Source organism: Panicum virgatum, chromosome 2N (assembly GCF_016808335.1).
Source record: "Panicum virgatum strain AP13 chromosome 2N, P.virgatum_v5, whole genome shotgun sequence".
Classification (NCBI taxonomy): domain Eukaryota; kingdom Viridiplantae; phylum Streptophyta; class Magnoliopsida; order Poales; family Poaceae; genus Panicum; species Panicum virgatum.
The window spans coordinates 46,466,807-46,490,406 of record NC_053146.1 but is presented as its reverse complement, the minus strand read 5'-3'; the positions used below and the strand labels follow the sequence as shown (position 1 = coordinate 46,490,406).

The 23,600-nt window shown below is 43.9% G+C and overlaps 1 protein-coding gene and 2 long non-coding RNA genes across 6 annotated transcripts; 1 reads left to right on the top strand and 2 right to left on the bottom strand.

The window, feature by feature from the left end:
• Positions 1-3,249: 3,249 nt before the first annotated feature.
• Positions 3,250-4,421, bottom strand: LOC120658857. Its single transcript, XM_039937004.1, has 3 exons — positions 3,741-4,421; positions 3,547-3,627; positions 3,250-3,437 (listed from the first exon to the last, which is right to left on the bottom strand). Exons 1-3 carry the CDS (start codon positions 4,323-4,325, stop codon positions 3,333-3,335), a joined length of 771 nt encoding a protein of 256 aa, XP_039792938.1. The 5' UTR covers positions 4,326-4,421; the 3' UTR covers positions 3,250-3,332.
• A 7,428-nt stretch (positions 4,422-11,849) lies between these two features.
• On the top strand, positions 11,850-13,768 carry LOC120660750. 3 transcript variants are annotated; one of them, XR_005669718.1, is made up of 3 exons: positions 11,850-12,249; positions 12,703-12,831; positions 13,453-13,768. It is a non-coding gene; the product is annotated as an uncharacterized LOC120660750 (long non-coding RNA). The 3 variants fall into 3 exon arrangements; XR_005669719.1 differs by having other exon boundaries at positions 11,851-12,213; XR_005669717.1 differs by lacking the exon at positions 11,850-12,249 and having other exon boundaries at positions 12,256-12,831.
• A 2,463-nt stretch (positions 13,769-16,231) lies between these two features.
• Positions 16,232-22,209, bottom strand: LOC120660749. 2 transcript variants are annotated; one of them, XR_005669716.1, is made up of 4 exons: positions 21,973-22,209; positions 20,957-21,037; positions 18,375-18,486; positions 16,232-16,868 (listed from the first exon to the last, which is right to left on the bottom strand). It is a non-coding gene; the product is annotated as an uncharacterized LOC120660749 (long non-coding RNA). The 2 variants fall into 2 exon arrangements; XR_005669715.1 differs by having other exon boundaries at positions 21,983-22,209.
• Between the last annotated feature and the right edge of the window lie 1,391 nt (positions 22,210-23,600).

Here is a 23,600-nt window from a genome sequence, read left to right as displayed (position 1 = left end):
TCTCCCTGAGATGAGGTGGTGAATGCCGTAGCAGTCAGAGCTTCGGTGATGAAAACGGGGCACCGCGCGGTGGCGGGCATGCACGACAACCGGGGGAGAAAGGAGTTTCGAGCGGAGCGGTCCCGCGACTGTACCGTTCAACTCCTCGCTGGATTTTTTTTATTAAAATCGTGTTTGATGCTCTGGCTAATAATTCGCTAGCTAACATTAACTATTAAAAATTCTAACAAATCAGATAAGGTCAGTTTTAGTAGGAAATGTCAGTTAGCAAATGTGTTGGAGGAGTGTCATGGTGAATTGGTGACGATACTCCCGCCTCATCTCCTGACACCCATATTCTTTTTCCTCATAAATAACTCTATTATATTAGTAAATTTGCTGTTGTGGCATTATATTTAATGCTCATGCAGATGCGGAGGCTGCTGGTCATCACGGTGAGAGAGAAGAACGAGAGATAGGAGGCGGGTTGGCGGCTGCCGGCTCCCGGAAGCTGGATAGGTTGAGGGAGGGGTGAAAACTAGGATTGAGGGGAGAATTTTGGGCTATTAATGGGCCGCCATCGGGCATGATCTTTACCCGGGGCGTGCCCAGGTGGGCACTACGAGTCGGGGTGGTGGTCCAGGCATGGCCGGCTTAATCGTATCGAGCCAGCTCGGGCACTATAGCAAATCGTGCCCGGTCGTGCTTTTCTAGGCCTTTTCTAGGCCGTGCTTCAAGCCGTCCATTTGGTTTAGTCCATCTGGCCATCTATATAGCCATCCTCCACACCACTAGCAATCGTAGAGTCCCGCTCTCGGGCTATCCACACCGGGGCCGCTACCACTCCCTTCAGGAAGCGGATAGCGGAAGGACGAGCTGCCCCGGGGTCCTGTACAGGTCCCGCTACGTCCCGGAGGCTGCCAAATCTAGCGCAATAGCGGGCGTACGTTGCACTCGTGCCGGCCCCACCTTATATGCCTGCGGCGCCCTGCAACTGCCGCGCCTCGCAACTGCTGCTCCACCCCGCCGCAGCCACTACCCGGTTGCGCTGCCGCTGCTTCGTCCCGTCGTAACACCTCGCTCCACGCTGGTGCTGGGCACCGACGCTGTCGTCCGCGCTCGCTGCACGCCGGCCGCCCTTGTTCCTCCTCCTCCGCTCCGCCGCGAGCGCCCCTCCTCCTTCTTCCCACGCGTGCGCCGCCGCAGCTCCGTGCCGTGTAGCCGCAGCTCCGCCTCGCCGGCTGAGGGAGCAGGGGAGCGGGTCCCTTGCCTCGCGCGCACACCGTGCCGCCTCCCCCGTTGCTCGCCACCGCGCTCGTTGTCCTCCTCCTAGCGGCCGGCCAGCGAAGGGTGCCACAGAGAACCAGGAGAGAGAGAAGGCGGGAGGGAGGTAGGGGCGGTGCGTGCAGCTCGTGCTCGCCGCTCACGCTTGCCCGCGGCTCGCGCTCGCCTCCGCCGCGTGTCCGCGGAATGCCATGGAGCTGAAGCCGACGCCTGCCCGCGCCGCAGCTGCGCTCCACTAGCGCCTCGCCTGCCCACGCCGCACCCGCAGCCGCGCTGCCTGTGCCGAGGCCGGCCCGCCGCGCGCGGCTCGCTCTGCCGCGGCCGCTGCGCCTCACCGCCGATGGAGAGGGCCCGCTCGTCGGCGGCGAGAGTTGGGAGGAGCGCCGCCGGGGTCAGACCGCCTCGTCATGCCTGCTCCACCGCGTCGCACCTCCGCGTGCGGACTGCCCCGCCGTGGCCGCCCGCCGATGGAGAAAGCAGCGAGGGGGCACGCGGGCCGCCCCGACGTCTACTCTGCCGACCCCAACTAGCTCATGCGCACAGGCCAACGACACCGCACAGGCCGCGCCGGCCACGCTCCGCCACCCGGTCGTGCCGCTCCGCCCTACCCGCGACTGCGCGCGCCGCTCTGCCGGCGAGGGAGGGGGCGGAGGGCCAGCAGCGCTGGATCCGGTCGCCGGCGAGGGAGGGGGAGGAGGGGCGCCGGTGAGAGAGAGAGTGGAATGGAGGAAGACGATGGGGACTGTGCGGGAGGCAGAGGGAAAAGGGGAAAAAATGATGATGTGTGGGCCCGCAACCTTGTAGTTGGTATAGGGGCCGTTCAGCCAGACTGGATCCGCTGGGCTGGAGCTGCTGGGGCCCAGCCGCAGCCGCATGCTTTGCAGCCAGTTCAGCGCCTGCCCCAGCCCCAGCCAGCGATCATCCCACCAAATCGAACATGTTGATAGAGTACAGGTATAGGGGATGAACGAGTGCGAAAAAACTAGATATAGAGTAGAGAATTTCGATGACCGGGGAGAAATATTGCAAAGTCCTCCAATCACTTTCAAGTGTATGCACTAAGAGTTAAAATGACATCCACGATATGAATAGGAACAAAATGAAATATTATATTAATTTTAGACAATAAGTTTTCTAGAATGGCAGAGGTAAATAGTTAGATGAGCCCACTAGTGGAGAATGGGCATTTTGTCCCGATTTTCAACTCCCTTTGGTCCCGGTTTTCAAACCGGAATCGGGAATCGAATCAGAGATGTCTCTCTTCGCGTGTAATTTCCTTACCAACCCACCTACACAGTACATGTGACTTTGAATGGGATGTCTTTTTTTTAAACTAACACGTGAAAGACCCCACCAACTTAGACTAAATGCCCTTTTGGTCCAGGTTGGAGCCACCAACCGGAACTGGTTATCTTTTAGTCCCGGCTTGAACTACCAACTAAGACTAAAAGTCACCTTTTAGTCCCGGCACCTTTTAACCCCGGTTGGTGATTCCTGCAGGGAGTCCCGGTTGATAGTTACAACTGGAACTAAAACTTTCCGCCGTCTCATAGCCGTTGGATCCGGAACTAAAGTGTTTATTGGTCCCGTGTCTCATGGTGGCTGGAACTCATGTGCAGGACCAAATGCTATTTCTGTGGTAGTGGCCTCTTGGGATTTTTTTTCTAGTGGCAGACAGGAATGCATTTTAGAAGTGGGCTCTACCGTTGAGCAAGCTGCAAGGTTGAGGAGGCAATGAGGATAGAAAGAAGGTCCGAAACTCTGTCTGATCGACTACGGGAACTCTTCACATTTTAGTAGTAGAGATAGAGATGAGCTCCTCTTCTGTTCTACTATGTAGATTTGGCGTGGTGATGTCACGCGTTCTGTCCTATGAACTTCTATATATCTCATAATTGATTATTTGAATGTCGAAGCTCCTGCCCATTTCGATAAAAAAAAGTAATCATTTTACTATGTCTGAGTGTATTTACATCTTGCATTGGGATGAGGGCACCGAAAAAGAATTATTCTGCCTAATGTAAAAATTTTCACACAATTAAAAAAATCTGAAGCTGTGAGACTAAGTATCAGCATCCTAGATCGTCAAGACTAGCCCTCTTTCGTCTGGACCTCAAGTCAATCTTGATAGAGCACTTCTGCGAGATGTGAGGCAGTGAAGATACGACGAGAGCCTGCACAAGGAACCACGAAAATTTCATATCAATCGTCTGAAAGAAGCATGCGCGTCTGAACGTACAATAATACCACGAAACATTATATACATAGGCAATAGGCAAATACCTTGCGTGTCATCATGGACTTGATTCCTTCACGCAGCACAATGTCGGTGTAGTTGGTTCCAAACCTGCAATCCAGCCAAAACTGCAAAGAAAAAAAGAGAAAACGATCGAATTTCAGAAACATTATTATTTAAAAGAATAAAAAAGAACCTCAGAAGTAAGAGGACAAGTGTTGTGGTGGTCTGAACTCTGAACCTGAACTTTTGGCAGCGGGAAGTTCATGACGTGCGTCCGGGCGACGATGCTCCCGGTGACCCTGATCTCCATGTAACTCCGCCGCGCCGACAGCTCGCTCACGAGGAGCCGCGTCACGTTCCGCTCCGCGAGCACGGCGTGCATGGGCACCGTCACGTTGCCGCTCCGCGGGGGCTGGTAGAACGCCGGCACGTCCATGGCGCCGACCGACCCGTTCGCGTACGCCACGCCCAGCACCGTCGTGCCGTACCGTATCCCGACGCCGTTCGGGTTCCGCGCCGCGAACAGCAGCGACGCCACCGCGCACGCCGCCGTCCCGTTCGGCGACGCCGGCGGCGGCAGCCGGAGGCTGAAGGACCGGTCCATCTGGATGGACTGCAGGTAGAAGGCCGGCTTCTTGAGCCTCGCGACGAAGACGGCGACCAGCACGGCGGCGGCGGCGACCAGGAGGGTGACCGAGAGGAGCAGGTAGAGGCAGAGGCACCTGGCAGAGTGTGGATGATGCCAGTGGTGGCCATGGCTGCTGCTCTCCTTGTAGCTACTGTACCCTCGCCTGCTGCTGCGGCTGCTGGCACCATGGTCCATGGCTAGCTACGGGCGGCGAGATTATCGATCGAGGAGGCATTTGGATCGGAGGAGCGTGATGCATATATATGTTTCCGTTTTGCACACAATGCGAGGGGAAAGCATTGGCTCATCCCCTTCTCCTTGGTCGCAAGCCCCGTGCAAATACTTCACTTGCCTTTATTCCTTTCGTGAAAAGTTTGTGTGAATCTGAGATCCTTGAGAAAGAAGATGGAGCATCACTTGGAGGTGCAGCTAAGCAGGTGGCTGCTCGGCTCTGCCATCCGGCCAAGTGTTGACTAATGTTAGCCTACGTTTGAAACAAGGTTTTTCTTTTTTTTTAGTTCGATCGGAATTGAAGTGTTTTCTTTGAAGTTACTTTAAACATCTGTGCTCACTGCTCAAGACAGACCAATCTATTGTTACAGTTACAATGTATTGTCGTTTGGCTTGTCAGCCAACCAGTCAGCAGTGTTTTTCTCTCACATCAAATCAACACTAGCCACCAGTCAGTCAGTAGTACTTTTTTCATAAAAAATCAGCACTAGTCACCAGCTACAGACATGCGAACATATTTTGGAATTTTTTCGGAAATAGCTCAGTTCGGGGGAATTTTAAAAGTCCCCCCCCGAAACCCCCCTCCAAAACAAGTGGAATGGTTGATCAACCTACTACTAGACGGAATGGAATAACTACCGCCCACCCCCAAACCCCCTCAAGGGGGCTCTGAGGTTTATAATTAGGGAAAATTGGATTCATACCATTAAAAGATCTAGATTTTGGAAAAATACCATTGAAAGGTTCTAGCTCCCCTCAAATCCAGATTTTATAATGAATACAATTACGCCTAGGGCCACCTCTCCTACCTCCCCTCGCTAGGGGAGTTGCTTTGAGGTTATTAGGTAGTTATTTCATTCGGGGTTCTAGCTCTGCTGCCATGAAAAGCCAAGTCAAAAGAACTGAACACTTCCCTATACCTTTCCTGGCAGCATAGCAGAGGGAGCCAAGCCCTCGCCCCGGAGGGGGGATAGTTCTATGCTTTTCCTCTTCAAGTATTAAACCCGAACCACAGAACTTTGAGCTCATCTACACTTTCCGTTTCCACAAGTGAGAAGTCTAGATATAGCCCAATAAGTCATAAAAATGTGACATGTTCCGACATCATGGCTAATATGCAACTCAAACCCCCCCCCCTAATTTCTTAGAAAATGGTAAAAATGAATCGAGAGATTATCATGAGAACAACATCCACAAATAATACAATGATATTTTATCAAAATGATCAAACTATTTTTTAAAATTAGTTTGATAGCGAGACATTTGTGATGACTTCATCAATTTAAAAAATATGACTAGCTTAGTCTCTTGGATGTGTTTATAGACGTAGGTTTGCGTGCATGTGTTCATAGGGTTAGTGTACGTGCGTGTATGTGACTATGAGAGTATCTGTTGTACTGTATTTCATTAAAAAAGGCAATTAATTTTTTTTCAAGCTTTCTAGAATGTGATACACTTAGGAATAGCTAGAATATCTTGGCGCGGGAAGTATGGAGGCGAAGCTAGTATAAAAGTCAAGGTGGTGCACAATGCTCTCAGGACTTTAGAAACATGTAAATATTTAACTGATTTATATGGTCAAAATAAGATAATCAGTACTAAATATTTTCTTTTGCTTGGTGCTAGTGCACCACCCTACCTCAACATGGCGTCGCCCAAGAAAATAATTACTCATTCCGTCAAAATACAATGTGTGAATGCATTTAAATATTAAAATTTATAATCTTTGACTAATAATGAGCGTAATGTATGTTTTACAAAAATGACATCATTTGATTGATATTTAAAAATACTTTTGTATGGTGATGATTTGTTGTTATAAATATTGTAGTACCAGAGTAATTTAGAATCAAAGATTAATTTTTTACACCATGTCAAATCATTGATTATATTTTGAGACATCCCAGTTGATTAGCTTACATGATTGATTTATAATATATTTACCATTTTACATATGTTTTAATCATAAGTTATCTGGTTCATTGTTCTTGCTCAAATTTACTTTTTTTCTTGGAGGGCTCAACAGAGGGGGAGAGGGTATCACTTCTTTTTTCAAACCACAGGTTCCACTACAAGAAATCTATTCAACCGAGCATGCTCAAATTATGCTAAGGTGTATTGACCAGTTTGGAGTTCAAAAATTTCATTGGAGTTCTGCAGGGTTTTCAAGTGCTATTGTCTGGTTCTCATAGAGAATTAGGAAAAACCACCGCATTCCAAACAAGATGGCAGTTATAACGATTGATTCCACTATACAAATTTAATGGAATATAAGTGCCAATAAATCATTTACTTCATCGGACAATATTTCCATGTATAGTGTGTTTCTTATTAAAAAAACATGTAGTCCACATCCCCAAAGAATAGTGTGAACACACAATTTCCTAATCCTGTGTGAACACAAAAGATGTTTTGAGCACTAATCGATATTTTTACTTATCTCTATGCCCCGGCCCATTCTACTTTGGCTGATATATAGCCACCACTTTTCCAATGCGCTACAACATATGCACACGACGAGTTAAGACCACCGCCTCTTACCCTTTGCCATCGAGAAAACACATCTGTTGTTCGGGCCGTTCATTTGCCCTCGGTGCTGGAATCTCCTTCTTCTTGGGCATGACGCCCTTCGATCCCCCGCTAACCCTAAGGCCAGTCTCAGTGGAGTTGTCATGAGAGTGTCATGGGCATTAAATTTGCTGATGTGGCAGATGAGAGAGAAGGGGGAGTGTCATCACAACGACACTCTTCTGGCTCGATTACCTAGTTTATGATCTTGGTAACTGTATCGATGACACTCCGACTGAGACTGGCCTAATAAATCTCGATGCCCCACCCATGAGGCCCACCCAACTATCCATAGGTTGTGTTTGGTTTCTCCGGAACATGCAAGCCGAGAAAGGAATTTTGCATGCATAGAGTACTAAATGAAATCTATTTATAAAATCTCTTCACGGATGGGTGTAACTTTTCATGATGAATTTAATGACGGTAACTAATCGATGATTGGCTACAATGATGCTACAGTAACCATCCTTTAATTATACGGTCAAAGACCTCATTAGATTCTTCAGGGTTCCTAGCGCAAGGGTTCTGGAGTTGGTTTTGTAAACTGATTTTATTTAATACCTCTAATTAACGGTCAAAGTACTTTCTTTAAATCTTCAAGGAAGAAACCAAACGGACCGTCTCCGCAATGGGGTGCTACACAACCTCCTCATCCTACCCACTGCCACCGTCAAGCCAATAGCCCTGCTAGCTGCTACCCTCTAAACCTCAAAAGCCACAAAAAGGTTCCTGAATCCCGAATCCTAGCTCCAATCCATAACCAAACATTAGCCAAAATCTTGTTGGAGTTTGTTGAGGTCGCAGGAGTTGGAGCGGAAGTTCATCATCAGTTGTAAGGTAAGAAATTCGGTAAATTTTATGGATGAAATCTTTTCTGAATATATATGCACCGGCTATATCAGATCTAAGCACTACTAGAGAACTAGCTATTGCAAACGACCTATCACCGTCGATTCAAAACGAACCGGCGGTGATGTCTTATCACCGCCGGTTCCAAAGTAGGTGGACGTAGAGGTCACTAGAACCGGCGGTGATGAGACTCATCACCGCCCGAACCGGCGGTGATGGTGTCGCGGAGCATCACCAACAGTTCCAATCATGAACACATCACCGCCGGTTCGTAACACGAAGGTAGTGATAAGTTTGTACAGTACAAAATCTCAACCATTTTTTCCTCCCACCACCTTTCTTCTCCAACCCGACGGCCACACCAATTGCAGCTTTATCTTATGTTGTTGCATTAAGGTGATGTTTTACCACGCTAAACTAGTGTGGTAATATTTCAAAAAATGGTTGCAACAAAAAAATTATTATTGCCACGAGTGAAGTAGCGTTGCAATATATGAATATCATCGCAACATTTTCTAACTATTGCAATGTTTTTTTATTCATTCTCATGGCAAATAGAGAGGATAAGGGTAGACTATTAGCAAAATATACAATAAAAGTTGCTCTGGTGTAGTTCAAGCTAACCAGTAGCAACTTTTATATTTTCAGTTCTAATAATTTTTATCACAAAAATTATATAGTTGCAAGAGTACTTTATTGCCACCATTTACAAAAAATATGGTGGGTATATAACTTTAATTGTCACGATCATGTATGTTGCAACTGTAACCACTTGTAGCAAGAGTTCTCTTTTTTGTCGTTTGAGTGCACCAACTTGTGCTATGTTGAGTATTTGTCTCCTCTGTCTCCTCTCGTCCCCTTTCGATAGTAGCCAGGGCGACTCTCGTTCCGCCGCCGTTTCCGACGGCTCGCCGGCCGCCGTTGGAGGGGGGGAACCACCGGAGCGACGTGCGGTGTATATACCCTATACTAGTAGCTCTATAGGCGGCAGTTTAGGGTCTTTTGTGCCCCCGGCGGCGACGCGGGCGTGGCTCTTTTGTCTCGTTTTCGGCTCCGGCGACGGCGGATGTGGCTGCGTGGCGGCGACTTCCTCGTCTTTGGCAACGGATCGACGAGAAGCTCTTCCCTCCATGGCGTTGTGTTTGTGCGGCGGTGCTTTGTGCGGTGGTGGTGGCAGCGCCGTTGGCCTACCTGCGTGGAGGGATGTTCTCTCCCGGCGGCGCTGGAGTGGTGGGGGCGGCGCGGCCTTGGTGGAGTGCCTTTCTCCGTCCCTTCCTCCACTACGTTGACTCGTGCTCTGGGGTTGACAGCGGGGTTGGGAGATCCTTGTACAGGAGCTTTGGATCTGGAGGAGCTGCCGGCGGGCGTCCTCGGCGACGGCGATGACGGATCTTCCTGGTCAGTACCACTACGGGTTTGCTTCTCTTTGGGGAAGGTGTGCAGGACGGGCCTGGTTACGGTTTCTTGGCTCCGGGCGTTGGCGTTCTCGCCGACGGCGGCGGAGTCTCCCTCCTGCTGTGTTTCGAGGTGAAGGTGCCGATGTACGTTCTGCGTCCTTCAAGTGGTCGAGCGGAGTCTGCGGCCGCCGGATCTTGCGGCTTCAACATGAGTTGGCCTTCCTCGGCGCTCGTGGCAGGAGGTTTCTTCGTCCGCGGTGGCGGCGGCGATGGCGGCGCGGCGCGACGAATGGAGAAGGCTCGGGAAGCGTCGGGCTTTGCGAATAGGCCCTTCGGGGAGTTTGTTGTAATTTCTATTTTTCTCGAGGTCCTTTCTGTAATTGGGGTTGTACTGTGCGCCTTTTCTTAATGGAACAAAATCTGTTCGCAAAAATAAAAATAAAAAATAAACTTGTGCTATGCTAGTGACTAGCAATCTATTGGATTCATACCCTATATCTTAGGATTAATCATGCGTTTTGTGATGAAGTGATCATGGAGAGTCTCTTATTCTTGACTTTAGGATAATTTCTCATGAACACTCATCACGAGGGCTTGTCTTTTTGGTTGTCTGAGTGCAGCAACTTGTGCTAGGTTAGTTGTAGCAATCCATTGGATCCATACCCTTTATCTTAGAATTAATCTTGCATTTTTTTCATGAATTGATCATGAAGAGTCTTTTTTTTCTTCATTTTAGTACAAATTCTCATCAAAAGTTATCATGGAGGCTCATTGTTTTTAAGGGCTAGAATTCACATACTTAATTCAAGGTAGAAAACTAGCTATTTAAGGTTAAATTGTTGCCAAAATGATTATGATCTTGGTGTAAGGGATCTTTCTTAATTAATTAATTAATTTAGAGGGCTTTTCTTTTTTGAAAAGTAAACAGGCAGCATTTCATTAAGCTGTCATATCATTACATAGAGTAGACCAGAAAAACTCTGGTGGTACATGAAGCCATACAGATTCTGAAAGACGATCTGCCGATCTAGCAAGAACATGTGCTGCCTTATTACAACATCTGTTTACATGAATAAAGGAAAAAAGCCACAGTAGAAGTACAGACCACTTTTTTTATGTCTTCGATGATAATTCCAATATTGGAGCGGTCCGTGACTCTCGACTGGAGCTTCGTAATCAATGACTCACAGTCAGAAGCAATTATAATATAGTCATGAGGGAGCTGGGAAGCAAAGTTAACTGCTCTCCTAAAAGCAATGGTCTCCGCCAATTCTGGGTCTGTAATTTTGTCAATTCCCTGCTTGCAAGTAGCCAGAAAAACACCTCTCTCATCTCTAATGACAATACCCAAGCCCATGCGATTATCTTTGTGGAAAATTGCTGCATCAACATTGACCATAATCCACCCTTGGGGCGGTGGTTCCCATCTTTTCCGATTAAGGACATCAGACTTTCTAGGATGGGCTGGAGTACACCAATGCACAAGCACCATGTCAACATATGCTAAAATCTTCTCAGCTATGCAGTGGGGGTGCATTTTATTTTCTCCATTTCGCACAGCATTCCTGGCCTCCCAGATATGCCAAAAGGCTATGACAAGGATAGTAGCCTCCCTATCTGTGCAAGCAGCCAACATGTAGCACGTGTAGATTAATCTTTTGGCCCGACCCTAACTGTAAATCTGCAAAACTGATTTTAAAGCATTAACACATGTATCATCAGCATGTGTAAAGAAAATGCTATCATCCGCAAATAAAAGATGTGATATAGCTGGGCTAGTGCGACCATTTCTCACCCCCTTTAGACGAGCAGCTTGTTCCTCCTTCTTCAATAAGCAAGAGAGGCCTTCAGCACATAACAAAAATAAATAAGGGCTGATTTTAAAAACGTCCTAATAATTGTGATTATTAGGATGTTTTTAAAATTCATTATTCATAAAATCAGATGACTAGATATATGTAGCATTCTTAAAGTACGATTTTCGTTATGAAACTTGACAAATAAGTCCATATGTAGAGATTATATATTTATTAAATTTAGATTCACAGATGAATCGAAGATGGATATATGGTACGACATTAATTTTATGATCGGTTAGATAGACATTTATGCAATCTTTTATGCAAAAATACTTAGTATTAATTCTTTATATAATTCTTTATGTAAAAATATTTAGTATCAATTATATATACTAATACTATACTCTAATTGTTTGTAAAAATATAATATCACCGGCGGGTCGGGTCTGTACCCGACGGTGCAGACCAAGGGTGGATCCGACAGTGGTTGTTGTTTTTTCCCTTTTGCATAAAGGGGCCGTTTAGTTCCTAAATCAAAATTTTTTGGGTGTCACATCAACGGTTTGACCAGATGTTGGGAGGGCTTTTCGGACACTAATTAAAAAACTAATTTCAAAACTCACCTGGAAACTGTGAGACGAATCTTTTGAAGCCTTTGACTACATCATTAGCACATGTCGGTTACTGTAGTACTTATGGCTAATCATGCACTAATTATGCTCAAAAGATTCGTCTCGTCGTGTACATACAAATTGTGCAATTAGTTTTATTGTTTAACTATATTTAGCGCTGCATGCATGTGTAAAAAAGAAAGACACAAATTTCGAGGTGAAAATTTTTCGGAACTAAACACCCCAAAAGCAAAACGGCCAGAGCCCCCATCCGCGCCCCTCTCCTCCAAAATTCCCGTGCCCCTCTCCTGCCGCGCAAGGAGCTGCCGTGCGAGGAGGTCCACCGCCCGCCGTTCCGCCCCGCCCCGAGCCCCGAGGACCGCGCGAGGAGGCCCGGCGCCGCACGCGAGTAGGTTCCGCGCGTCCCCGCTCCGAGCTCCGAGGAGCTGCCGCACGAGGAGATTCGGCGCGCCCCCGCCCCGACCCCCGAGGAGCTGCCGTGCGAGGAGGTCCAGCGCCGCCGCCCCGCGTCGCGAGCGCGAGGAGCTGCCGTGCCGCCGTCGGGCACAGCCGAAGAAGCTCTGGATAGACCCTGACAACGGGCACCTGCAGCAGCGGCGCCCGGCAGGTAGGCCTCCGGCATTGGATTACCGTCGAGCTGCAGGTACTCTGCTCTACCAGGCTCTAGGCAAGTCTAGACGAGTGCTCGCAGTTCTGAATTCCGTTGATCTCCTCCCTTAAGTCTCCACTTCTCTGCCTGTTCGGGGCGGCATGGACCCCCGTCTCACGCTCGCTGGGTGTTCGACGTATGTCGCGTGAGTGTGGTGACTGCATTCGCGAGGTTGTGTGTGCTTCCTGCGACGCAGCCGTGCATTGGCCAATGGCCAACAACGTGTTGCAGCGCCATGGACGAGGCCGGGCCGTGTGCTGGGTCTATGCATGGAGGTCGTGAGGTCATCATGGCCGCTGTACCATACCAGTTTCAGAGCTGAACCTTTGCCAATTTCTTTGCTGCACGGGCATGGGATGGACACCATGTCCTCGATAGTATATCTGTGCAAGAATGATCAGCTGATTTCAACAAACTAAACAAATAACTATGCTCATGTTTCTGCAGAACAAAGAATCCTTGCCATTAATCAAAGATGTGTAACTGCCCATGAAGCTCAGAAGGCACTTTGTTTTGATGATCGAAGGAAAACAGAGACGAAGTAGAAGAGAAAATGAACAGCTGTGCTTAGCTAAGGTAACTATATATATTATCTGAAAAAATGAAGCATGATTTTCTTTTCCTAAAGCAATAACTTTTTCATGCAGAAATACCATGCACTTGATACTTAATGTATTCTAGGCATCATCTCTGAATTTTGAGGTATAATAGATAATTTGCAGGGCACAAAGTTAGTGCTATACGCAGTTGTGCTCCGTAACTGTGGTTTTGCATGTCACGGGGGCATAAAGATTGATATATCAAAGAAACAATGATGAAAAACTGAGATAATAGGTGGATTTAAATTTCTTACGGGGCTTCAATTTCTTTTTACATTTTCATCTGTCCTCTTAAAGACTAAACCAACTAGAACACCTTCGAGACAGAATGGATGGCTGAATTAATGATGCAAATCAGTCACAGGTCAAGTTAATCTTATCCATTATGTAAACTGGCTTGCTCAACGTAGGGAGCAGCAAAGCGTGCGTGGTTTCCTAGTTCTGCCTCTAACTAAGCCGATTCTCAATATTGGATAAATCTGCAGATATATGGCTGCCCATTTAATAGATGCAATTGCCAGCACACGGTGGTTTTCAGTTTTAGGCTGATTGTGTCATGGTTACTTTTGTCTAAATTGTGTCAATTTGTGCAATGCAGGTGACTGTTGAGAAGGCTTAGAGAAGTGATATTCCTGACATGGACAAGAAAAAGTCAGTTCTCAACTTCTCTAACTAGATACCTGAAGATTATTTCTACTTATCCTTTCTATGATTTGCCATAGAAAAATGGAATCTAGATGTAATGTATAGATCGTATCGTTCTTATCAAACATTGTAAAATAAATTGTGTATGGACTCTTTGTTTTAATCTTGATTTATGGACTGTTTATTTTAATCTCGATGTATGGACTCTTTCATTTAATCTCGATGTATGAGCTCATATGGTTGAATTCTACTACTATAATTATATATTATATATGTTGTACAAATGGTGCAATATTGTTATATGAATATATTTTTTTATGGGAAAAAGGTCATCACCGCCGGTTCCTATCTTGAACTGGCGGTGTTGATACCCATCACCGCTAGTTTAAGAAACAAACCGTTGGTGATGAGCACTCATCACCAACGGTTGGTGCCCTCATCACCAACGGTTTGTGAACCAGCGGTGATGAGCCCTCCCATCACCGTCGGTTTTACAACTGGCGGTGATGGCCCCTCCATCACCATCGACTTAAATTCAACACCCCCCAAACTGACGGTGATAGCCATTTTGAACTGGCGGTGATGGGGGCGCTGAAGTAGTGAAGGATTTATTTTTAGGTGGGAAAGAGGAAGGGGGTTCACAATTACCCGCCTTATAGAGAGCTATCTCGTTGAAGTGAGGCCTAGTTGTGCCAGTGGACGTGTGGCAAGGTGGTGGTTGATGGGTGCGCGACCGGCTCTGGGGAGCGGCTATTGGTAAAAGTCAGGACGAGTCTAGTTACCATGGGAGTGAGCCCGCATCGGTCAGGATGCCGTGTGGACGACGAGTGAGACATGGAGGGCACATCTTAATGATGTAGGGCACATCTTCATATGAGGGACAAGAAAGGTCGTGGCCCATTGAATTCCCATCCAACAGCTAAAACTATTTAGGTAAAAATATAAACTAGGGTTTCGTGATCTGGTAGAATAACGTGAGACACACTTTTGGATGTAAATATATCCCCTCTGTCCTGAAATATAAGGTATTCCAACATTTTTGGAGAGTCAAAGTTTTTCAAATTTGATCAAATTTTTAGAGAGAATCATAAAATTCATGCACCAAACAGATATATTATAAAAATATATTTAATGAATAATCTAATGGTACATATTTGATATCATAAATGTTATTACTTTATTGTATAAATTTGATCAAACATGTGTTATATTTCAGGACGGATGGAGTATACCACAATCTATAAAATCATGCGTTAGGCGCTAAACAATCTCTGTGTTTTGCACTCTCTGACCATTTTTCAACCACCCATGGCACGCTACTACGAAACCGGAACTAAAGTCTCAGGCTCGTGACGGTAAAACATATTAGGCCGCACAAGAATTGAACTTGAGACCTCTTGCCTTACAAACAACTTCCTTCCCACCCCACCTATATAGCACACATGACTCTATATAGGATGTCTTTGTTTTAACTAACCCTTGAAAACCCTCTAGTTCGGGTTGGTGGTACCAACCGACCCTAAAAGAACTAAAAATATAGTCCAGAATAGTGGTACCAACTTGGACTACTCGTATTAGTTTCGGGTCCAATACTGGTTGGGACAAATGTAAATGATCAAATAAAGCCAATGTCTACAGTAGCGACACACTTATTTTCTTTCCTAACACAACAACGACACACCGTGAATTTGTTTTTCTCCAACTAGGGAAGATGTACGTGCCTGCATTTAATTTTTCTTCCATCAAGCAATGATGTTATTTATTTTCTTTCCAAAAACAATACACATCTTTCTTTTCCTTCCATAAAACAATGATGTCAATTAATATCCTAACAAAACCATCAAGCAAAAATGCCATTTATTTTTCTTCTAAAAATAATACATGTTTTTTCCTTCCATAAACAATGATGTCAATTACTATCCTTCCAAAAGAAAAAATGACGTGAATTATGAGTTAACGTATGTGCAAAAGAAAATATATGTATACTAAAGGAAAGTAATACGTTAATACACGTCTTTCTTTTCCTTCCATAAACAACAATGATGTCAATTATCCTTCCAAAAGAAAAAAATGACGTGAATTATGGGTCAATGTATGTGCAAAGAAAAGTATGTGTATGCTAAAGAAAAGTAATATGTGGGTACAAAAGGTGGGTATAGGAAATTGCTGGTGTAAAAAGTAATAGGATTTTGGTGGAAAACATTGACGAAACCAATCTCCCCATTCCTTTCGTCAAATCTTTTGGCCTGACAAGTGGAGCCTCCGTGAGGGGTACGGTGGTCCTAATCTTGGAGAAAGAGTTTCAGTTGTTTCAACTTTTATAGTATACTCTCCCGTCCTGAAATGTAGGGCATTCTATGATTCAAAATTTGTCCACAATATAAGGCATTATAGGTTGAGAGTGGACCCAATCATTTTAATTGTGCATTATTTTTGGGTCTTCCCAATGGAAAGACGTGCATGCAACCATATAGAGAGAGGTGTATATGGGGAGGTGCATGGGAAAGAGCATGCTACTTTAATTGGAACATATTTAGTGATCCAAATAGAGTTTCAATGCTTAATAATTGGGTCTGCCTCCATGTAAAGTGACTGAGTTTTTATTATGTGTCACTGTATTTTTTGGGTAACTTATTTTTTGCTAATGTGTAAGTCAATGCCCTGGACCATTGAATGTCCATCCGAGGGAGCCTAATTATAAGTGGGCTTCGCTATGTTTTGTAAGTGTTGAATTCAAATTACAAGGAGCAAAGCCCAAACATATATTAACAACCCAAATATGACAAAGCCCTTAGGTGCTGCTCTCTCCTTACTGTTTCATACAAGAAAAGATAAGAAAACATGAGAACGTCAAGCATGTTCATATGACAAAGCCCATCGAAAGATGTCAACAGAAAGTGACCAGAATTTCACCACCAAGCAAATTGCCATCCAAAATAGAATAAGAGCCACCCTGATCTTCAATCCATATGCAGACTCTTGGGTGCTGGTTGATGTCATCATAGAAAGGCATCATCTCAACACTTTTAACCAAGTCAAAGAAGAACTTGAAAGCTGCCAACAGTAACATTCATAGCCCTCAAAGACTAAGCAGCAACATCATTAGGGCATTGGATGAATGCATAACTGCGAGCTGGTCAACAGCAATACGGTAATCTGGAACATTAGCAGATCCCACCAACCGTCCCGAAGCACAAACAGACAACATGAAAAGAATGCTCAAATCTTTAGAAGGTTACCACCCTAGAATCAGAGAAGACTGAGGACCTTCTTCAATAAAGATAGGTGAAAATGTCTCGAGCAACTGGAATGTCCTCACGTACAAAAGCATTGGGTTGAAGAGCTCGAGTCGGCATGTCTAAAGACAACCTAAAGAAAACAACCAAAACATAAGAGCCCACTCACAAGAAGCTAAATCAATTCAGAATAAAAAAACAAAAGGAAAAGCAAACTTCAACTTCACAGGTTTTATCTATAGTCAGTAAGATGCAAAATTTTCAATGGTGCCTGAGGAACCCAGTCAGATGCAAATTGGACATAATGCAAAATACCAGGAACAAATGCACTCTCCCAAACAAATGTGTTCAATGGAAATTTTTGAAATATTGCATCATTTACACATTGTTGACATACATCTCACGGTACAATCACCACTGTAACTTTAGATATTATAAACTGGAACTGATAAGAAATGAAACCATAATAATATATATCAACAGAAAATTTCTAAAAGCATAATTGGTTGAAGGGAACATAAAGAAAAACTAGAAATAAATCACCTTTCATATACATAAATGTATTTTTAAACTCTTAATCGATCAATTAAAAGAAAGATTTTGAACATGTAGCCAAATATTAAAAATAGAATAGGAATTAAAACAATATAGATGTATCACTCTACTTATATGATAATTCTTCAAGATTTACACTAGGATATGAACTGAAACTTATAAGTATCTAAAATGTAATTCCAGCAAAAAGGTACATGTAACTCAAATTCAAGAGTTAAAATGAACAGTAATGGATTGCAATATAATATAAGGTGAACAAACTTATATAGAATGCACTAGGTTACCAATGAAATTTCATTCATTTGATTATGCAGTGGATGAACATATATCACTAAAATGAAAATGAGCAGACTGCATGAGTGCATGTTTGGAAACTATAAAAAAATATAATTAAAAAAGGACTGGAAATAGTAAAAGGAAGAAAGACAAAAGTGAGAACGCTCAGGACAAACCTCTTCTCTACCACTTAGAAATGGCACAAAGTACATATAGGATACAAATTCCATAGGCAGTGGCAGGGGGATAAATAAAAGTGGAAGGTAAAAGGAGGGCAGAGAATTGAAAAGTGTAAGCAAGTCATAGCTCAAATTTATTAATACATTGCACATCAAATTAGAGCTATTGATCCTATTAGAAGTAGTATACGATCATGTTACCTAGTGTAGCCTGAATGTAACAAAGAGCAAAATAGCAACATGCATAACTCAAAGAGACAAAATATAGGATAGGAAAATTTAATACAACCTAACACTAAGCAGCATGTCAATTGTATATATTAAAATTTCTAATGTATCCAACCGGTGGGGAATGGGGAAAAACAGATCAAGGAAGCAGCACTAAAAAAAGCTGACACTAGTGGAAGTACAGTAATCACAAAATCATATACAAGAATGGTCTATAGTATAAAAAACAGAACTAAATAACCTTAACAACCTCATCTTATCTATTATGTTCTAGTTATAATCTTCAAAAATATCTTCTAGGAAACAAGTATAAAGTAAGCAGAAAATAATATAGAATAAGTTTATATGTACAGAATTCATATTGTATGAAGAAATCAACCATAAGCAAGCATAAATCTCACTTGCGCACCACCTCGGATCCCAAGAGCATCAAAACAAGAACATGGAGACAAGTTGATTGGTTCTCCATTTAGAAGTTGACAGCAGCACTACGATGGGAATGCCTTTCAACAACTACAAAAATATGTATTAAATAATTAGCTCCAAACAAAGAAAGAAGACAACAAATGTTTTACAAATGTGTCGTTACGGTACAAAAGAAATATGGATTACAGTTCATTTATATAATAGTTACGGTGTACCACACAATGTCATTATAGTATGCTTTGTATGTAATAAGTCAGCAAGAACTAGACATTAAAAATTTAAGGTAAGATGGAACACTACAGATAAACTAAATATGACAAATAGCTAATTTAGAGTGAAGCACATTTGAAGAAATTTTCAGCATATTTACATGCAATATTCAACAAAGACTCAAAGAGTAGGTATATATTTGGCAGAAATACAAGAATCATGCACTAGGTAGACACAAAAGTAATAAAATAACATTAATAGGTTGGCTATTCTGCAAATGCATCAGACAAAAAATATTAATTACTAAGCACTACAACCTTATGACACAAAGGGCGCAGAAAATATACATAATCTATAAATATGAAATAAACAATTGTCATTACAATTAGTAATCTATACCTTGACACAAAGGGCACACAAAGGAAATAGGAATTACAATTCATTTGTACATCAATTACAGTGTCACACATATTGTCGTTGTAGTGTGTTTTGTATGTAAATAAAACTATACATTCCAAAAATAAAAATGTAGGGTAAACAAATATTCATTAGGTTGAAAATACTGCTTAAAAAATATAGGATGCTGGCATTGTGTTTCAGTGAAATTGCAAGCTTCCTCTTGAGCATCTTCAATTTAGTGTGCAATAAAAATATAAAAAGGGTGTGTGAAGAATTAAAACACACACAAAAGAGGAATAAAGAAAAGTCTGCTAGGACATCATATTAACAAATTCATAGAAAATATCAAACATAAAAAAACAGATTGGGTACATCCAGAGGATATCTCACTCACATAGTGCTTGAACAAATTAAAGCAACATTGTCATTTGTCATCAGATTCATGGGAAAAAAGGGATATTGCACACATAGCTAGGTTAGCACATATAGATAGGTTAAACCCTTTACTACAAGAATCCTGGCTACAAGAATGTATAGATCAGAAACATGAATGGAAATGAAAAGTAACTTATACTAGAAACATGACACATGGTGAAGTTTTAATTATAATCAAGAGAAAAACCATCCTAAATTTCAATTGAAGAAACAATAAAATTTTCATTTTCGAAAAGTATATAATTTCAGCACCCACAGGGACCGCAAAACTGTGACAAAATTATAGCAAAGCATTCATCATGAGGCCAAGCAGCAAAGCACATAAAAAACTAACTACATATGAATGGTTAAGGGGGGCACGGGAAGCAAAAAGAAATCACAGCATCAGACAAGGATTTCCACTTGTCATGAGTTCACGATCAACCTTGTCAATGTGCATTTCTAAAGCCATAAGAATCATAAATGCAAAATACATAGGAGAAATATGGAAATTACACAAACTTCTCCAGATGTAAATTTAGAACAACGAGCATGCAATTTTTCCAATAGGAACTGCCAAACGCACCACGCAAATTAAAATGAATTGAAAACCATTAGCAACCAAAAAGAAAATCCAAGAACCTGTAGAAAAATAGACCATATCCCAACCTAGAATCCCCAAATACAACACTAACACACCACAAATCCAACCTAATTGGCCATGAATCGGACACAAACCAACTGGAATTAGACAAATCATACACTAACAGGTCACAAATCAAACCATTAGCAACAAAAAAAAAACCCAACAACCTGTAGAAAAAAAAGACCATATCCCAACCTAGAATACCCAAATCCAACAATAATAGACCACAAATCCAACCTAATAGGCCATGACAATTACAAGATTTGTTAACCACTAAAAAACACAATTACAAGATACAAAGAAAACTTTATGTAGCTTTCTAATATTAAAGTTGTGATTTCATAAACCCATACAAATATACCACTCACATAAGTCTTTCTTACAATTAGCATAATCATGAAAAACAATAAAAAGTTACACTTAACAAAGAACTAATGGTTGTTTGTAAACAATTTTTTCCATACAACTACATGTAAAAGGAAATAGAAAAATCACTATGCTTGGTCAAGTGGGCGTAACATGCATAAATACAAGGAGAGGTAGCACATAAGAGGAACAAAAAAAATACTTACACGAAACATCACAGTATAATGTGCTGTGGACTAATAACTAAAGAAATGAAATAATTTCAAGAAATTGGAGGATGGGTTGGGTGGGACATTAAATATGTTGACACCAAGAACATTAAAAGAATGTGCAATAAGCTCTAAGTTTTGATACTCATAGAGAGATATGCAGCTTAAACACTACTAGTGCCATCCAGTTTTTCTTAAATAATTAACCTATTTGAAAAGTGAGTCACTAGCAGCAAAGAATAAAACAACAACAGTGCTAGTGTTAACAGGAACACCAAACAAACTGGCATGATGACAGCAACAAAAACACTACCTCTCTGAATCAACACTTGCAATGTTGGTGTTCAGCTGCACTTGGTTGTGTGCCTCGTACCTCCCAAGGAGTAATTGATTACTTCATCATCCGTTCATCCCCATAAGAACTAGTAAACTGGAGAAGATGCACCTAGAAAAAGGAGTTGTCCATGATAAAGGAAGCTATTTGTATAGGCAAGCAAGACCTCGACATGCAAGAATTGTACATTTATATGACACGATCACACATGATTTGGTTAAAAAAAAGGTTGGCCCAGGCCAATGTCAATCCTACCACTCCTACCAAGATACAGTAAAACTCTCAAATTTCACAAAGCTACACCAGCAAGTCTACCCTGAATTTTTGGCAGGGAACAGAGTAATTTAACACTTACTGGCCACAACTAGGAATATTATAACTAACAGAGTCATATACTAGTAGGCCAACATATTGTTCGTTCCCGTGCCAAAATGTAAAAATCCATTTAATACTCTCAGACCCATTAATGCCTCTCATGGGCGTTATACAAATAAAGTCATGCATGATTCTAACAAACACAATATAGATAATTCTCGTTGTACCTAGAAGTGCTGGTTTCAATCAGATGCATATGACTGAGAGTTATAATTTTTAGTGTACCTGAAGAATCAGTGAGTAACATATACTGAGCTGCAGGCCATGAACAGAATCAAGACACGAACAATAGGCTTGTGCTCCACATCAATATGCCAAATCTCAATCTAAACAACTCTGATTCACACCTAATTTAAACTACAAGCTCCTCTCATCTAGGGAAAACAGATCCTGGAAGAAAAACTTCAAAGGATCATGAAACCACCATCAGTTTTGTGAATTTCATCAAACCCTAGGTGACTAACAAATCAAGGGGGGCAATAAATTGGTGAAGCTTAAGTGGAGAATTTGCTAGGGGATCTCCCTGGCAATAATCACAAATATCCTAACACCGATTTCCCCAAGAAATTTTCCTCAAATCGCACTCGAATCTGAGGAACAAAAGGCACCTAAAAAATCACCCGAAAATACCAGGAACAATCGGCAATATCTAGGGCCATCCCCTGCTTCCAATGTGAGCAGGCGGCGCCCGATTCGGTGATGGATGAAGCAACACTCCCTCCCGCCCTCCTGCTGTCGTGCGCGTGAGAGCAAGGAAGAGACTGGAGAGAGCAGAGCGAGAGAGGAAATGAGAGGAGTCAGAGAGCCACACAAGGAACAGACTGGAGAGAGAAGAGCGATAGAGGAAATGAGAGGGGGGACAGAAAGATAAATGAAAGTGGACTCGCAAGCCATTAAAATGGGCGACGACACAACAGAACGGGCCTGATAAGACTATGAGCATTTAAAGCGTCGAACAATAATCGGAAGATTCACAGCGGTGACTTACGCCAAAACAAGATTTCAGTCAACTTAAAAGGAGCAAATCTGTTAATAATTAGGGGTAGGAGAGTCATTTTCTACATAGTCATAATCTGTCATAAAAACTCCAGAATGCCCTACATTTCAGGACAGAAGGAATAGATAGATAGAAAATTATGAATTCAGGATTCGGGGAACACGCGTTTGTCTTGGGCGCTGCGTAACACCTCATTACTCCATCGGATGGGGTCCATCCCATATACGCGTATTGTTCCTATTTTTATGCAGGATTAACTTCGTCTGCATCCCAAATAACCTCGAGCGGCTGCAATGGAAGGAGAAAACCCTAGCATGGTCAGCATCAGCCGGAGGAGGAAGCAGTCCGCGATGCCGCCGCGGACGGAGCGGCGGAGAGCGCGCAGGCGCATCCCATGCAGGAGGATGTCGCTGTCCTGATGGAGGATGCCGCAGGTCGCCCGGATCTCGATCTCGACGCCATCGCGCTGGATGACGAGGCCATGGCGCATGCCTTGCACATGGAGGAGCTCATGCAGGTGGAGGACTGGGACCTGCGCCGCTTCGAGTTCGAGGAGCCGGACCTCGCCGGCGCTCATGGACCGGCGGTTTTCCACGCCACTCCGGCGGGGCAGGCCGTCAATCTTCAGTTCGCAGAACGGCAGCCAATCTTCGACGGCACCGCCTTCATCCAGATTGACGCGATCGGCGCAGCAGTAGCTCCTCCTGCTGGAGGCGTCGGCATGCAGGAGCTTGTTGCCGACCACGCCGCGGAGGGCCTGCAATTCTTCGCCGCCACTCAGGGCAACGCCACCGGCAACCAGCATGGCGCGCCGGCAAGATGTGGCGGCGGCTCGAGTGGCGGCCCCGGACCCAGAGCCTTCAACCAGACGGCGCGCCATGGCCAGCAGCCCGTCGGTGGCATCGAATCCAATCAGTGCATAACCATCCGTTTGAGCAGGGCCACAGCAGATGCCGTCATCTCAGCAAGATAGGCCGTTCTCGGCAGCGCTTCCTCCCCTGCCGTCCTCGCGGGCATGGAGGAAGAGCAAGACAACAGCTGGTACGAATCCGTCCTCCGCGAGGCTCAGAGGATGGAGCAGATGGAGGAGCCGGGACCCAATGAGCTATCTTTCCAGGCACTTCCGAGCTCCCAGCAGAAGCCCTGCTACAGCTCCACCAAGGGGTCGGGCTTCCAGCCGTCTGACATGGACCCCGACGACGAGCCTGGCCCGTCGACGGTGAGGGTGCCGCCTCTCGGCGACGACGAAGT